This window comes from Gossypium hirsutum, chromosome A13, assembly GCF_007990345.1.
Source record: "Gossypium hirsutum isolate 1008001.06 chromosome A13, Gossypium_hirsutum_v2.1, whole genome shotgun sequence".
In the NCBI taxonomy this organism is placed as follows: domain Eukaryota; kingdom Viridiplantae; phylum Streptophyta; class Magnoliopsida; order Malvales; family Malvaceae; genus Gossypium; species Gossypium hirsutum.
In genome coordinates, this window is record NC_053436.1 from 111,507,147 (window position 1) to 111,524,867 (window position 17,721).

The window sequence follows — 17,721 nt, forward strand, 5'->3', positions numbered from 1 at the left end:
TTTACCATAATTAAAAATAAATCTAGTTTTAATATGCAATATGATGTGTAACTTTAATTTATTTTAACTTTACACATAAAACATTAAATTAAAAAAATTATATTTTAGACCTTTAAAATTTAAAAAATTATAATTTAATTCTCTCAAAATTAATATAATTTTAATTTCATCCTTTTAAAACCTATAAAAATATAAATAAATATGGTAATAAAATTACATTTTAAGTTTTATAATAATATAAAATTTGACCTTGACTCCTAAACATAAAAATTTGATTGATTTTGAGAATGGTCTATGGAATGTAAGTTGCAAAGCAAAGGATAGGAATAGGATAGCTTGTCAGCTCTTCCTTTCCTTTTTACCCTGCAAACCCACCAAAGTTTAACAGATCTTTTTAACACTTTCATTTATTTTATAGAAAATAGAAATTAATTTAATTTTGTTATTTGAATGATTTTGTCAAAATATATTTTGTTTAGTTCTTTTCTTGAGAAGTAGGTGTTGTTATATAATTATTAAAGGTGTATGATAAAAATTGTAGCGATGATAATATTAATTATTGTAGTTATAAGGTAAAAAATTTCACCTCACTACAATCACCGCTCATTATGTGTATTTTTAGTTCTTAAAGTTTTATAGTTCAAATTATTATCTTAAAAAAATTTCTAGTTTTACCTTTGATTTGAGCTAAAGTTTTATCATATGCAAATTATATCTAAATTTATTCTAATCTAAGTCTGGGATAATTATTCTTTGCATTTAATTAATTCTAATATTAATAGATCAGATTTATATTATTTATAATTATATTTATAATTAGACATGTGAATTTTAAAAAATATAAATATTTGTAGTAAAAAGAAAAAACCATGGTGAGGGTAACGGGAGGCCCATTAAAGCACGGTCCAAAAATAACATGGACTTACACGTATGGCTACGGAAGGGTTGGGGCCGTCATCGTCCCATTTCAGTAAATTTTCCCATCGTTCATTCAAGTATACAAACAAACAACAAAAGCTCGAGCTCACACACTTCATCCCATCCATTAACTATTTTTTTTTTATTATAGACAAAACCCTATTAACATAGCATAGGTTTTGGTTATGACTCTCTATCTAGATTCTCACCCTACAGCAAATTACATTTAAAAAAATAAAAAATAACTATTCCATTGATTTCTTAGGTATAAAGATGGGACTTAAAATAATGATTTATCCAAAATGTGAAAGTGTTACTAAGTTTTGGTCAACAAAACAAGGACATAGACCCTACAAGGGGCCAGGGAATATTGGACTAGAGTATGGATGATGGTAGATGGGGTTATTAGATAGAACAACGAGGGCCTGTTACACACATGCATATACGTACAACAGCCTTTCATAATATAGAAATCAACAAAGATGATGCAGCTTTGTGATGGTGTACAACCTATCAGCCTGGCTGTGTGCCCCAGACCAATATTTACTGTATTAGATCTATTGATCCTTTGTTATTTGAATGATATCCCCACTCCATTGTAAAAAGGTAGGTGTCGAAACCATTTTTTTTAAACGGGAAATCGACTTTTGAAAACGAAAAGTTGGGAGTCGCCACCAATCGTTTTTTAATAAGGTGTGATTGGATCACCTCAAAACACGGTCGTTTTTAATAAACAAATAAATTTTCCAAAACGACGATTTTGGTCTGCAAAAATAGAAAACCGGTTCGAAAGTCAGTTACGTACGAGGAAGGATTAGCACCCTCGACATACCCAAAATTGGTACTTAATCGATTAATTAAGTCCTAAATGTCGAAAATTAAAGATTTTGTAATATCTGATTTTGGGTCTAGTCGGAATAGTGGTTTCGTGACCACAAAATTCGAGATATAAATAATTATTTTATGATTATTTTAAGGTCTATGATATGATTGCATGATTGTGTGAAAATTTCGTGATGAAATTCTATGCCTAAAGTGCTTAAATTGAAAGTAGGGACTAAATCGAATAAGTTGCAAAACTTGCATTCTAGAAGTTTTTAGTACGAAATTGTGTTGGAATATTAATGAGGAGGTCTTAAATAGCAATTTGACCAATTTTAAGTTCATGGACAAAATTTGGACATGGAAGGAATTTTGGAAAGTTTAGTAGTAAGGGTATTTTGGTCATTTAGTTATTAAAATGAATTAAAAACAAAATTAAAAGCCAATTTTTGTCCATCTTCTTCATTAGGCTGAAATTTCAAGGGTTCTCCATAGCTAGGGTTTGTTTCAAGCTTCCAAGCTCCATAAGCAAGGAAAACTAAAATTCGGGCTAAAATGGGGAAAATACCAAGTTGTGGACAAAATGGTAAAAGTAGCCATTTTCGCATACGGGGTAAGTTCATGTGTAAATGTAGTAACATAATTGTCATTTTAAGCAATTTAATGTTGTTTATATGATATGATGCTGATTTTTAATCGTGAAATATTATGCTTTGTGGTTAATGTTGAGTAATATGCAAATTATGTTTACTACTTGATAAATATGAATTGCTACCGAGTATCGGTTCCGATATTCCATGGAAGACGGCAAATGTGAGATCGAGGAAAAAAGCCCGTTTGAACCTTAGGAATAGATTAGGATACAAGTGACATGTCACTAGGATGGTTGAGCATCCGAACTCGTTGAGTTGAGTCCGAGTTCACTTATGGATGCGAATGTCCGAACTCGTTAAGTTGAGTCCGAGTTCGAGAGATGTAACTAGGCATCCGAGCTCGTTGAGTTGAGTCCGAGTTCACTTATGGATGCGAACGCCCGAGCTCGTTGAGTTGAGTCCGAGTTCACTTATGGGCGGGTTACATGGTAGCTTGGCTACATATGTGGCACTTATGTGCAAACTTTCCATGTATCCGAATTATATTCCGATGTGTTCAACGGGTAAAGTTCTACTGAAATGGAGGAATACTCAAGATGAAAGGGACGTATTGTTTTGACAAGCCAGCTCGAAAATCGGGAACGGTCGGAGGCTCGCTCACACTATCCGTATACCATCTTGGCATAATGGCTTGTATATTTTGAGTATGGCATGTATAGCATTATAATCATTTTGTATATATGGTCTTATAATATGGTTATTGAGTGGTATGGAAATGCTTGGTAATGATTAGCCATTGGAATGGCTAATCATGATCATATTTGGTGTTATGTATGCTAAATTGCTAGCTAATCCATGGAAACCATGAAATAGGTAAAATTTACCATAAAATAGATTCAGACAGCACCAGTGACGTGAATTTGAAAAATCACTAAAAATAGTAGAGATACAATTAGATGATGAATAATATATGGAATTGAAGAATTATGAGTCTATTTTCATATGGATGGAACAAAACAGGTATATGAGTTATATTTTATGAGATGTTTAAATTTTTGTGAAACAGGGCCAAAGCGATTTCTGGATCCCCTGTTCTGACTTTGTAAATTCACCATAAATTTTACAAACGGCATAGTCATTGAAGCTCTGTAGAGGGAGATATCTGATTCGTAATACACAGAGGTCAGAGTAGTCGAACCCTGAAACAGGGGAGACTTTAACTAATAAACTGTACTAATTGGCCCGACCAAAAATTCTAGAAAAAAATTAGTAGATAGATATATGAGTCTAGTTTCAGGAAAAATTTACGGAATTGGATTTCGAGTTTCGTAACTCGAGATATGATTTTTAAAGCGACTGTGATGCAGTTAGCCAGCTTGTATGGAAATTTTAAAATGAATTGTATGAGCTGTTTAAGTAATGAATTAAGTCTATTAACACCTCGTGTTCGACTCCGGCAATGGTCTCGGGTACGGGGCGTTACAGATTTGGACAGAGTTCAAAATACGATCCTCCTTTTATTGGCTTTTAAAACATTTAGGTAAGTCAAATGTGTGTTAAAGACCATCTCACCTTGAGGTAAAACATTACATCCAGTACGTTAGGACACAACATTTTTGACCCTCAAATGTGATTTTACCTTTAAAACGTTCGTTTTAGCTTTAAGAGGATATTCGAATATTCAAAATAAACAAAGAAAGCGAAACCCAGTACGTTAGGGCACGATCCTTTGAATTCTTTACCAGGGAACGCCCCTTTCCCAACTGTCAACTGCAGGCTCATTTTCGTAGCTCCTAATATCCTAGGTATCGGAATCCTGTTTCCTTCAGTTATAAACATTGCGTTTACAAACTCTAATGATCGAAATGAACATTCAACTACTTCGTTGTCATTCTCTATGTAGGGTGCATCACTGGTAACTGACGCAATAATGTCCTCCTCCGCATTTATTGTTATTAGCCGACCCTCAGTAACCATCTTTAGCTTCTGGTGCAGCGAGGATGGCACTGCCCCAGCTGAATGAATTCAAGGTCTTCCTAATAGACAGTTATAGGAAGGCTTAATATTCATCACGAGGAAATCTACCTCGTACGTGTTTGGGCCAATCTGAAGAGGTACTTCTATCATTCCCATTACTTTCCTTTCTGTGCCATCAAATGCTCTCACTATGTTCTGACACGTCTTTATATGGGAACTGTCTATAGGTAAACGGTTTAATGTAGCCCACGGCAACACGTTCAATGCGGATCCATTATCAACTAATACTCCGGGTAGCGTATACCCCTTGCAACGTGTAGTGACATGTAGAGCCTTAGTAGACCCCCAACCCATGGTGGTATCTCATCATCGCTGAAGGAGATGAAATTGCCAGCGCTTATGTTGCCGACGAGACGGTCTAATTTGTTAACCAAAATGTCATCCGCAACATAGGTCTCGTTCAACACTTTCATCAATGCTTTACGGTGGACCTCCAAATTTAACAGCAGAGCTAATACCGATATACGATCCGGTCGTTGGTGTAGTTGTTCTACGACACTATACTCGCTGTGTCTTAGGAACTTCGAAAATTCCTTAGCTTCAGTTTCCATTACTGGCTCATTAACCTGTGATTCTGATCCCTCTGCTTCTTTCTTAAACATGACGAGTTTCCCTTTTGTTGGTTCGACTTCTATGTTTGACGTGTTAATCGAACCCTCCTTATCTGAAACTGTTATACTACAGTTATAATTCCAAGGCACCCTATGGCTATCTTTATAAGGGGAAGCTGTTGGCTTCTGAATTATAACTCTTGGTGTAACTCTTGCTTCTACTTCACTAACTCTAGGCTTCGAAATAATTATCACTAGACGACTGGCTCTGCCACCTTCTTCACTCGACTCTCCTATTAGAGAGCATACATCTTCCTCTTCGACAGACTCAAAGAACTTCAATTCCTTATTATCCATTAGACCCTGTACTAGGGCTCTGAACTCAATACAATTCTGGATCTCGTGATCTTTCTCATGATGGAACTCACAGTAGTTCCGTGTATCTTGGATTTTATCTCCCAACCCTTGCGGGACTAAACCTCTCTTCTGCATCTCATTCCAAACTAGCTTCAATGGGGTTCTCACCTCCGCGATATTCAGCTTGACTTTCCTCCCCACATTCTCAATTATCGCATTTACCCCTTTATCAGTATGACTGGGTAACGGATTTCCTGTACCAGGTGTATCATCAAATTTTAGAACACCTGCTTTGATAAGCCTTTCCACGCACCTTTTGAATGAGGTACAGTTTTCTATCGAGTGCCACGTAATCCCTGCATGGTATTCGTACTGAGCATTCGCATCGTACCACTTAGGGTATGGGGGCTGCAACGGCTCTAAGTGGAAAGGAGCCACTACATGTGCATCAAACAGATTTTTGTACAACTCCCTATATGTCACTGGTATGGGAGTAAATTGAAACTTCTCTGTATTCTGTCTCATGTTAGGCTCCCGCCTTAGTGAGGCCTGTTGGCCTATGACTATCGCCTTTGACTGACTAACAGTGGCCAATTTTGCGTAGCCTGAGCTCACATTACCTACTTCATTCTCTCTTTTCTTCGGGGCTGACCTTCTCGTGTTTTCCCCGACTTCTATCTTACCTGATCTTATGGCATTTTCTATCATTTCGCCAGACATTACTATGTTCGCAAAGCTCTTGGTTGCGTTACCTAACATATGAGTAATGAAAGGCGCCTTCAATGTATTGATGAAGAGCATGGTTGTTTCTTTTTCTAGTAACGGTGGTTGGACCTGTGTAGCGACCTCTCTCCATCTCTGAGCATACTGCCGGAAGCTTTCGCTTGGCTTCTTCTCCATATTCTGGAGTGTGATCCGGTCCGGTGCTATATCTGTTATATGGCCGTACTGCTTCATGAAGGCCTGAGCTAGGTCCTTCCATGACTTAACTTGGGTACGACTCAACTGATTGTACCATTTGGCCGCAGCCCCAGCCAAACTGTCCTGAAAATAGTGAATCAACAACTGATCATTATTGACATGACCCGTCATTCTCCGACAAAACATCGTGATGTGAGCCTCAGGGCAACTAGTTCCGTTGTATCTTTCAAATTCTGGCATTTTGAACTTGGGAGGTAATAACAAATCTAGGACTAGACTCAACTCTCTGGCATCCATTCCGCAGTAATCATCAACACTTCCCAACGCCTTGAACTTCTCCACCAACCATTTATATTGGTCCTCCATTTGTTTGGGCAGTTCTATTTTTTCTTTTTCCAACTCTGCTGCGTCGTCGAAGTCAGGGACCTGGGGGTTTGCTAGATTATCCTTAGGGTTGGTGCTCGATCCCGCTGGGAAGTTTACTGGTGCCGAGGTACCAGTTTGATAAAGAGGTTGGACATTAACAGACACCCTTGGTGGTTGTGTTTGCATGTTTGTTGGCGCAAAACTTGTAGGACAAGCGGAATCCTCATTGTCATTTCTCGTGTCAACCATAGGGTATTTTCCTTTGTCAGACCCTTCTTTAAACAACTGTGTCAGCTTGCTTATCATGCTATTTTGTGATTCTAGCATGTTTCTCTGGGACTCCAGCATTTGGTCTCTCATTTCCTGCTGGACCTTAGCCAGCTGCTCTTGCATCTGAGCCTGCAGTTGCTCTTGCATTTCCTTTTGCATTTGCTCAAACCTCTGATCCGTATCCTTTGTCTTCTTTCGTGTGTAGTACCGGTGTTCCAGGGTAACTAGATAAATGGCCACTAATTAATAAGGTTCTTTTGTGTACATGATGTTATGCGATACAATGTAATGCAAATGCATGGCATGAATGCAAAAAGGAGACGTCGATTCGAATTCAACTTCATTTAGAAAACTTCGCTGAAAAACAAAATCTTTTACATAAAATGAATTACATATACGGTCTTGCCCTAACACCCAAAGCTTTTACTTTCCTAAGAAGGCAGGCTAACTCTCGCCCCCGAACTGATTCTAACTCATATTTAACTCCTAGCACATCTGCTTGGACCGCCAAAGTCTGTAAATGATCAACCACCTCTCGTATCTGAGCTATAGCTTCACCCATTAAGTAATCCCTATCTCGGACCTGATCCTGAGATCGGTGAAGTTGCTCCCCTAGTTGCTCATTATTTGTTTCCAATAATTCAATTTGATTCTCACAGTTCTGAAGTGTAGCTTCAAGTTCTTCTACTTTCCCCTTCAAATTCTCGATCTTACTTAGACTAGCTCTTAATTCAATTACTGAGTTACGACACCGATGTTGCTGTAGTGCCATTTCTAACTCCTCCACCTGAGCTCTTAACATCTGTTTTTCATTCTGGCTATCGTCCAAACTCTTTTTACAAGTGACTTCTCGAGCCTGAGCATCGTGGAACTTTCTTTCCCACCAATCGGCCCTAGCCTTTTCCTCTTGGATTTCTTGCCTCCACTGTTCAGACGTTTTACCCAAACCAGCATTTCTCATTGACTTTTGCAGCTGCTTGTAATCAGTCTTTAGACTGTCTAGGTCCTCCTCAACTTCTCTCTTTCTTTTTCTCAAATTCTCAGCCTCGGATTTTTGAACATCAACATCCAGCTTTAAGTACACTTTTTCCTCTTCCAACTGCTCTATTTTCCTTTCTAACTCCGAGGTTTTCTTTTCGAAGTCTTGCTTTATGATTTCCAATTCGGAGGGGACCACTCGCAGATATTCCTCTATCGGTCGAGCTTCTTCTAAATTTGGCTTCGGGATATTATCGTTAACCCTTCTACTCCAACATTCGTTATATTCAGGAGTTACCATTGGATTCACAGCAACTCCCTTTATCCGGCAAGTTTGGTTCTAAGCATTATAAATCTCACGGCTCTTTTTCTTGGAGTCTTTCTCCCCATATGAGAACCCACTCTGAGCTAGCCCCTGCGTCATCGGTATAAATTGTCTTGATCTATATTGCCTCAATACCAGTAGAGGGACGTATCTAACGGCTCCCCAAATCCCCAACAAAGGGACCCAATCATAACTCCCACATCGGTAGAGAATCTCATCAGAAACCATCCAAGGGGCCTTTCATTCGATATCCTCCTCTTGGAGATTTTGAAGTATCGCCATCCATTTTTCCTTTGTCATGTCATCTTTTCTCGATATGGTCACTATCTCATTCAAAGGTGAGTAATCTCCGAAAAAGGGTCGGTAATAGGCCTTTTCTACCCTCCAAAAGTGGCTATGAAACCATACTAACAAGAGTTGTGCACACCCAATAAATCTACCTTCCCCTGACCTCCGACATACACTCAAAGATCTGAAAGTCTCCGCCAGGATTGCAGGAACTGGAGTGACACCTTTACCTAATCGGTCAAATAGATCGGCGACTACTTCATCTACATGCCTTAACGCTTTAGGGAAAATAACCAAACCATAAATGCTCAGGGCGAATACATCAACTCTTTTCTTCATGTCAGGGTGAGTCTGGATCAGATCTCTCAAATTTTCCCAATGGATGCACTTTCCACTGCCTTTCTGCTAGACCCGAGCCTCAACCCACTGTTCACTCATCCCAGTGATGTTCATCAACCTTTTTACAAAGGTTGGGGTATTGACAGCTCTAGAATAAATCTTATCAACTTGAAACCTCGGACAATAAAGCAAGGCTGTATATTCCTCAACAGTAGGTGCTAGATCCACCCTTCCGAAAGTAAAACAACTGAATGCGGAATTCCAAAATTGAGCCATGGCGCGGAACAAATACCTATCTACCTTAACATCGAGGAGATAAGGAATATCACCATAATTACAGTAGAGTAGCTGCTCCATCTCATCATCCCAATGACTCCATAATTCTTTCAACTCCTGAAGATCGTTCTGAACCACACTAATGAGAGTAAAGTTCCATAACTCTGACGTGCACTCCTTTGTCAAACTGTCACCTTTCTCTAACTGTGCATTCTCCGACCATCTTTGGACAAACGCGTTGTCTTTCACTTTATCAATGAATTCGTTCTTCATGGCAAAACTTTCTATTAGTAACCAAACCGTATATTGACACCTCCTTTTATGATGAAAATGATATGCAAACACTATTAAAGAAAGAAGTAAAAGCACAAGTCAGAATCATGCATAAGAATATAAATCAAAGCAATAAATAAATTAGCCAAAGCCTATTCGGAAAACCACTAGGGCTAGGTGTAATTCTACCTAAGGCGGGTTCCTACAGCTCACTACATGTGATTTTGTTCTAGTGTAAAGGTACCTGAACCAGCAGATTCCTCGACCCTCGCCCATTATAGGTTCATATAGATCAAGTTCAGTTCAGGGGAATACATTTCCTTATGCCCGTGCGGAGGTGAAAACCTCACGAAGACATAAGTACGGATGTATTCCGGAAGCGATCCCCTAGCCCATGCGGAGGTGAAAACCTCACGAAAGCATAGTTTCTCACTCCCACTTAAAAGGCGCGACCACAACGGTCATGCAAAATGATGCAAGAATATATCAAAAGACTCAACAAATAAAGTAAAACCCACATGATAAAAACTGACAAAAACACAGAAAGTACAATGAGAGGATCGTAGATTTAAAAACCAAATTTCTAATTTTTAACAATAAGATAGAAAACAATCAATTTACAGCTCGACTAGTAAACTCCCCAGTGGAGTCGCCATGCTGTCGAAACCATTTTTTTTAAACGGGAAATCGACTTTTGAAAACGAAAAGTTGGGAGTCGCCACCAATCGTTTTTTAATAAGGTGTGATTGGATCACCTCAAAACACGGTCGTTTTTAATAAACAAATAAATTTTCCAAAACGACGATTTTGGTCTGTGAAAATAGAAAACCGGTTCGAAAGTCAGTTACGTACGAGGAAGGATTAGCACCATTGACACGCCCAAAATTGGTACTTAATCGATTAATTAAGTCCTAAATGTTGAAAATTAAAGATTTGGACAGAGTTCAAAATACGATCTTCCTTTTATTGGCTTTTAAAACATTTAGGTAAGTCAAATGTGTGTTAAAGACCATCTCACCTTGAGGTAAAACATTACATCCAGTACGTTAGGACACAACATTTTTTACCCTCAAATATGATTTTACCTTTAAAACGATCGTTTTAGCTTTAAGAGGATATTCGAATATTCAAAATAAACAAAGAAAGCGAAACCCAGTACGTTAGGGCACGATTCTTTGAATTCTTTAAATACCGAACATTGCCTTGTTTAAAATTTTTTAGAGTGAACCGGTAAAAGGATATTCTGATATTCAAAACAAACAAAGAAAGCGAAACCCAGTACGTTAGGGCACGATCCTTCGAATTCTTTAAATACTGAACATTGCCTTTGAATTAAAAAACGAAGATAATGGTATGTCACATGCAAATAACATTACCATAATAACCTAAACGGTGCATACTAACAATAAAACATAGTAGCAAAAAGGTTTGATGACAAATAAAAAAAATGGTAATGGTAACATATTAATAACGGTATAAACAAAAGATATAAAACAATTATATAAATATATAAAACGGAAGATAATAGGAAAAAAGGATTCCTAATAATATACATATTAATAATAAGAAAATAGTTGAATAAACAGTATAAATTTTAAAACGGGATCTTTAAAAAAATAATAATAATAGCTGTATACGTACAATTAAGAAAAATAATTTAAAAAAATAAACAAATAATTATACACAATATACAAGTAGAATAATATGGAGTCAATAATAAAATATATATATATAGATAGATAAAGAAAGGATCTATAAAAAAATAATAAGGTGAAAACAATAATATATATACATATGGAGGGATAAAACAAATTAACAATATAAAAATCAAACTAATAATGTAAAATGACTTGTTTAAAACGAGTTTTAAAAGAAAGACTAATAGATGATAGAATAATAAAAGGAAAAAAAAATAAATGAAACTAATAAAGAAAACATAAAATGAAATAGGTAAATAGTAATAATAATAGTAGATATAACCGTAATTATATAAAAACACGAAAAGTAAAAATATATATATACATTAGTAAGCTTAGTAATAGGTTTTAAAGAAATAAAAATATTGGATAAAAGAATGCTGAGAATATCTATTAAATAAGATATAATAATATATTAATAGTATAGTAAAACGTAACAATATTAAAAAAGTGATAAAATAATAAAGTCATAGTAGTAAATAAAAACTTAATGTGATAAAAATTGTACAAAGTTGATTAATTTAACAACATGATAATTAACAATGTCAATAAAATAACTAATTTAATAATAAAGTAAGCCAAATGGCTAAGAAAGGACTAAAATCGGGCCAAAACAGAAATTTGGGACAAGTTTGAAAAAAGAAATATAAAACATTGAAAAGATAGAAATCACAGAAGGATCAAAAGCACAATAAAACCAAAAAAGTAAAGTGGCGCTATTCCCTTTGCAATTAAAACCAGAAAAACCAAAGGGTTGTCTGCCATTTTCTAAAGCAAAATTAAAACACCCCATTTATCAACCCATTTGCCGAAACTGGAAAAAACAAAGGGGCTTTCACCCTTCTTCCCTCTGCTAGGACCAGTGAACGCGCCCATCATCGCCGGACCACCACCAGATCTAGTGGCCGACATCGCGCAATAGGGGTTTCAACCCCGTTTTAAAACACGCGGTAAGTGTATTCATTTTTCCCCTTTCTAGTACTATTTTTGAGAAAGAAAAACAAATCGAAACTTAAAAGGTGTGAGATCTGAAAGAAAATCACCTAACAATCAATTTCTCTGCGATTTTCCTCTGTGTCTTGTGGTATTTGTTCGTATATTCTCTTTTTTAAATCCAAAAAAAACGTAAAAAAAATACACTGTTTAAACGAGTTTATATAGCCTAATTTCTAACTACTTGTTGCGTGCTTGCTGGTGCCAAGCGGAGATCGCGGGGAGGTGGTGTGGCGCACGACTCGGAGTTGCGCGACGTGCGGAGCCCGGATTCAGGCTTGCGGCGCTGGCTTCCCTGATGCTGGGTTTCTCATTTCCTTTTTTGTTTTATTGGTATTTGGCCTAGGTATTATGTGGGCTTGTGTTTTGTTTTGTATATTGGGCTGAGAGATGTGGGTTAGGTTTTGGGTAATCTGTTGGGCTTTGGGTTTGTTTTAAATTTGGTCCTACAGTAGGGTTTTGGCATTCTTAGCTTTGATTGATTGCTTCAGAGTTTGAGGAGTGAAGAGGTGAAGTATGAAAAATATTTTTGCATGACTGAGAAGAATCATTCATTAGTGGTAGGGTATACAAAGATTATGATTTTTTGCGTTATATTCCTTCACACTACTTTTTTAGATATGTATATCATATATAATATTTATAAAAAATATTGAAAAATGTTAACATTTGAAGTAGTTGAAATGAAAATGAAGGAAATCGAGGAGATCACTCAATCTGTCTTCAAACTCCATTGTTGTTTTAATTACTATCACCATCACCAAAATGCTATTCAATATTATTAACGAGGAGATGTGGTAAAACTGTGATTATAATACGTTTCACTATATTCGAACCAACGTCCTCCTACATTATAAAAATATCTATGTTAATTGAGCTACGATTCAAAATGTCTTTGGATTGACAGTGATTGTGGGTGATAAAATCTTCTATTTTATCGCCAACGCTATTTTTAACCTTACCGGAAATAAATACACCGCCCATCCAAAGGCACGCTAAATCAGTTCAACTATTCATTTTAAATATTTCTAAATATTTTTCAATAATTTTAATATATATTGTAACATTTTTCATATGATTTCCGGTACATCCCATGTTATTATTCTAATTTGCTTGTACTAATTAATTAATTAATTTTAAATCCAAATTCTAACAAAATTTGTTTATATGAAATCCACTCAGATTTTGAATATTTTGTTATATTTTTTCTTTTTTATATTCTTATAATTCTATTAGCATATTTTAATTTTTTTTAAAAAAGTTGTTAATATTTTTACGAAAAATTTATTTACACAATTCTATTAATATTCTTCTTATAAAAAATAATGTTTAGATACAAGATAAAATAATATTTACTATTTATTATTATTATTGTTTTTATCATATTATTTACATAATTCAAATAAATTTAATTGATATTAAAAAACAGGATAAGAAAAACTAATATATTATAAATCATTGTTCATGATCATCTAATTTCAACATATGACATTGCCTTGAAGTGCACTCTAAAGCAAAATGCAATGTGTAAATATATTTCTTTAGATTATAATTGTAGAAAAGCGATTATTCTATGTATACATATAATAATAACTCAAGAAGCATGTACTAACATATTTTTATTTGTTGTATTTAAATTATATATATTTGGGATTATTGAAGATGTAAAATGTTTGGGTCCGTAAAATGTGCAATGGTTGTACAATTGAAGTTAATTCAGGTGTCCTATTCCTTGGTAAAATGTAAACATCAAATACTGTGGCTACCAGCATATGCATGGTGCATGTGCTTTCTTATTGGTATTGCCCTTTTTTATATTTTATGTTTTTTTTATATATATATTACATTTTAATTTCAAATGAAGGGAATTTTTCTATGGAGATTAATTAATCTTTTTAAAGTTAATTATTATTTCTCTTAATAATTTCATCTATGTCTTATCATTTCAATTTAACTCTTTAAATGCACCACCACAACCATAACTATCCCATGCACACTCTCGATTTCCTAACGTTTACTGCACTTCTACACAGCAACTAGGAAGCTCCCCATTTAGTTTTGCTTTTATATTAATGGAATATGGATCCTTTAGCGGAAAGGGGTGATGGGGCCGCCGGGGATGGGATTCAATAGTGAACCATGTCACCTCCATTGGGGCCACCATGTGATCCACCCTACATGAAAACTATATACACTATATATTATTGAATATTGAGCAATATACATACACAAAGAGTACACCACCACCATTTCTCATGATCCACTTCGTAATCTACAGTATTAGATTTGAATATTTAATTTTCAATATAAAAATGCACGTAACATGTGTATTTGGATGTCCCACATCATCGAGATTCCTGTTCTTGCTACTTGTTTTTTTTTTTCTAACATCAATTCATTTTATTTCCTTCTTTAACTCAGAATCATATCTTCTTCTCTATCACCAATAAAGAGAATACAATTATACAAGAAAATCTTTCCTGTCACCGGTGGGTGGGGGAGCCTATTACTTCTTTCAATATGAACACTAATACTACTATTTTACCTAACCTAAGAGCTTAGGATTTTGATAGGTTTAGTGTTCTTTTTTGTTTTAAATCGATGGATTCTGGTTCCAGAGCCAACCCGAATAGCATCAACGAGGGTTCATCATCAGCTACAGCACCGGTGCCGATGGATTCACAACAAGGTGGAGCTGGTGAATTGTCTTCTTCTCCAGCTCATCCACCGAGTCGCTACGAGTCACAAAAGCGTCGCGACTGGAACACTTTCTTGCAGTACTTGAAGAACCACAAGCCCCCACTGACGCTATCTCGTTGCAGCGGCGCACACGTAATTGAGTTCTTGAAATATCTTGACCAGTTCGGCAAAACTAAGGTTCACGTAACCGCTTGTCCTTATTTCGGACATGCAAACCCGCCCGATCCTTGTTCTTGTCCACTCAAGCAAGCGTGGGGTAGCCTCGACGCGTTGATCGGACGGCTGAGAGCTGCTTATGAAGAAAACGGTGGACGTCCGGAATCAAACCCTTTTGGGACAAGGGCTGTGAGGATTTATTTGAGGGAAGTGAGAGGAGGGCAGGCTAAAGCTAGAGGGATTCCTTATGAGAAAAAGAAGCGAAAAAGGCCTTCTACTACGGCCGTGTCGGCGGCTTCTGGTACTCAACCACCTGGTGGTGCTGCCGGTGATGGTAGTTGTGGTGGAACAACGGCTAACGATGGTACTGTCACCGCTGCTGCAACCACTAATAGCGTATAGTTGTTCTCTTAATTACTATTTTTATTTTTTATTTTATCTTCTAATAGCTGTTTTATATGTGATTATGATGAGTTATCACATGAACTAAGTTTAGTTAGCAATCTTGTTTAATCTCTTTCGACATATTTCCACTTCTACAGTTTCTTCATTTCTTGTCATGCATGAACATGATTCCTATATATATATAAACACATACATATATATGTATAAGTTGAAATAAAAACAATAAGATGAGAGTTATTAATCTATTTTTAATATCCCCGGCCCCTTGTACTCCATCTTTAAAAAAAAAAAAACAAAAAAAAAACAGAGAGCCTTTTTTGCTTCTATAATTATTTAACTTTAGCTTCTTCCTCAACAACGAACTAATGGGTCACTTTGCATTCATGTTATCAAGTAAATTAACTTGGCAAAGTATCATTATTGCTATTGGGTAGCTTTCATTGTTTTGACCTATTTGTAAGCTTTAGTCCAATCAGATAATTTTGCATTTGAATGGATTTCTTTTGGAAGGGGGGGGGTTGGGTGGGGTTAAGATATGTTTTTAGCTGACAAATTAATACAAACACTTGTTACACTGAACACAACACAAACACTTGTTAGCCGAATCTTATACTACAAAATAGATTTCTCTCAACAACAGTACGTGATCTGGTCCCGGCTTTCTTCACCTTCAGCTTTGTTATATATATATATGCACACGTGCACCTCTCTGCATTTAACTAATAAAACCTTCATCTAAGATGTTGAGGGTTTTTTGTTTTATTCTCTCTTTTAATTTGCTGTTATATATAACTCTTTTAAATCCCATCCTCTCTAAATTATCTGCTTCTCTCCTCTCTTCCTCTCACATTCTTTTTCTCCATCTGGAAAACAACACTTATTAATTTCTCTATCTGCATTGCAAGCATGGATGAATAATAATTAATAAAAATGATCCTTGTGATTGCTGCCTTTGGGTAAGCTGGCCCTGCCTAACAGCGAGAAGGACCAGTAGCTAGCCAACCCTTTTCTTCCGTTCTATTGCATAAGTGTATGTATATATGTACGTATATATGTATTATGATAACACTCCATAATATTCTTCTGTTTTGCTATAATAACATAGACCCACAACTCAAATTCCTATTTCTGACTTTCATTTGTAGATCTATATATCAAATTAGATCATTGCTACATTTTTTGCTCTCTTATCATCATAGCTTAAATTGTTTTTATTTTTACAAGTTCTTTTCTTCTTCTTTCATGGATTAAGCTTTTTGTTGTAATATGTCCACTTGGCGTAAACTCTAGTCATTCTCCCCCAAAACTAATAAATTCCTATTGTCTGTAAATATTAATTCACGTTTGTACAAGTTTATTTGATGAGGATGAGGATATGAACTCCAACTTTGATCAATCTCTCATTGCATCTCTACTAGTCTACATTAATTTGATTGAAGTGAAAAGTAAGCAATTAAAGTGACGTACGAAAGGGAAAAGGTCGTAATACATAGATGCCAATTGTTGCTTTTGTCGTTACCTAAGGAGGGCTTTCATGGTTTTAGGGAGACATGCAGTAGCTACATGGTTTTATAATTCTTAGTGCGTGGTTCGTAGTGTGAAAAATAAATAATAAATTATCTCAAACATGAATCAATCTCCTTTAATTCTAAAGAACACATAAATAATGAATTTTGTAGATTAATCACTTTCTAACACATATCTATATATAATAGATGATAATTGATAAGAAAGTTGCCCCGTGGGATTATAAATTTATAATTAAATCAAACAAATTTTTAATGATAAGTGTAACCACAAATTTTCATTTATTATTAGAAATTATGGTAAACTATTTATAAACCTCATCAACAATGTTTGGAGAAGAACTGTAATTGAAGAAGTTGAACGTTGCATTAAGTGAGAGGTAAACAAGTAAATAGATGGAAGTGATGAGAAGCCGAGACCCAACAAAGATTGTAAAGAATGAATAGGACAAGAGTGGGTCCCACCCCTCTCAGCTGGTTTGAAAAGCTGTTGTTTGGGTCGCCGACAGCATTTCAGGGACGTTGTAGACCAAAAACCTGCATCTTCTTCTTTTTTGGCTCTGCCTTTAACCTATCCCTGTTTTTATCATTATATTTTGGCTTTAAGAGGTGAAGCAAGTAGTAGAAAACCGAAAGGAGTGATTCTTCGTAAGACTTGGAAGTGGAAATGTGATGTGAGGCAATAAGGGAAGGGCAGAGCTTCGTATGACGTGCAGTGCTCACTCGGGAACTGCAATTCATTCCAACCTTTCAGTTGGGCAGCTTTGCTTTTTTAACTAACCTCCCAAAGATAACATCTTTGAAATGGACATACCACAATCCATCAAAAACTCATTCTTATATATATATGGAACCCATTCCATTGCTAACTCAATTCTCTACAGACAATAGTTACAGGCCATAATAAGTTATTTTTCAAAGTAAAACACA

At 35.9% G+C, this 17,721-nt stretch overlaps 3 protein-coding genes and 1 long non-coding RNA gene across 4 annotated transcripts; 2 read left to right on the forward strand and 2 right to left on the reverse strand.

Moving 5' to 3' along the window:
* Window positions 1-4,591: 4,591 nt before the first annotated feature.
* On the reverse strand, window positions 4,592-6,994 carry LOC107960649 (uncharacterized). Its single transcript, XM_016896957.2, has one exon. It carries the CDS (start codon window positions 6,992-6,994, stop codon window positions 4,592-4,594), a length of 2,403 nt encoding a protein of 800 aa, XP_016752446.2.
* Window positions 6,995-7,223: 229 nt separating this feature from the next.
* LOC107960650 (vimentin-like) lies at window positions 7,224-8,114 on the reverse strand. The gene has a single exon (XM_016896958.1). The coding sequence runs from the start codon at window positions 8,112-8,114 to the stop codon at window positions 7,224-7,226; it is 891 nt and encodes a 296-aa protein (XP_016752447.1).
* Window positions 8,115-11,531: 3,417 nt separating this feature from the next.
* LOC107957667 (uncharacterized) lies at window positions 11,532-12,598 on the forward strand. The gene is made up of 2 exons (XR_001700518.2): window positions 11,532-11,961; window positions 12,214-12,598. It is a non-coding gene; the product is annotated as an uncharacterized lncRNA (long non-coding RNA).
* Window positions 12,599-14,369: 1,771 nt separating this feature from the next.
* Window positions 14,370-15,410, forward strand: LOC107961246 (protein LIGHT-DEPENDENT SHORT HYPOCOTYLS 6). The gene has a single exon (XM_016897435.2). It carries the CDS (start codon window positions 14,606-14,608, stop codon window positions 15,260-15,262), a length of 657 nt encoding a protein of 218 aa, XP_016752924.2. The 5' UTR covers window positions 14,370-14,605; the 3' UTR covers window positions 15,263-15,410.
* The last annotated feature ends 2,311 nt before the right edge of the window (window positions 15,411-17,721 follow it).

What these genes read in the sequence shown, in the direction of transcription:
- LOC107960649 (XM_016896957.2), bottom strand. Translation starts at nt 6,994, where the DNA reads ATGCAAAAGGAAATGCAAGAGCAACTGCAGGCTCAGATGCAAGAGCAG.
- LOC107960650 (XM_016896958.1), bottom strand. Translation starts at nt 8,114, where the DNA reads ATGGTAACTCCTGAATATAACGAATGTTGGAGTAGAAGGGTTAACGAT.
- LOC107961246 (XM_016897435.2), top strand. Translation starts at nt 14,606, where the DNA reads ATGGATTCTGGTTCCAGAGCCAACCCGAATAGCATCAACGAGGGTTCA.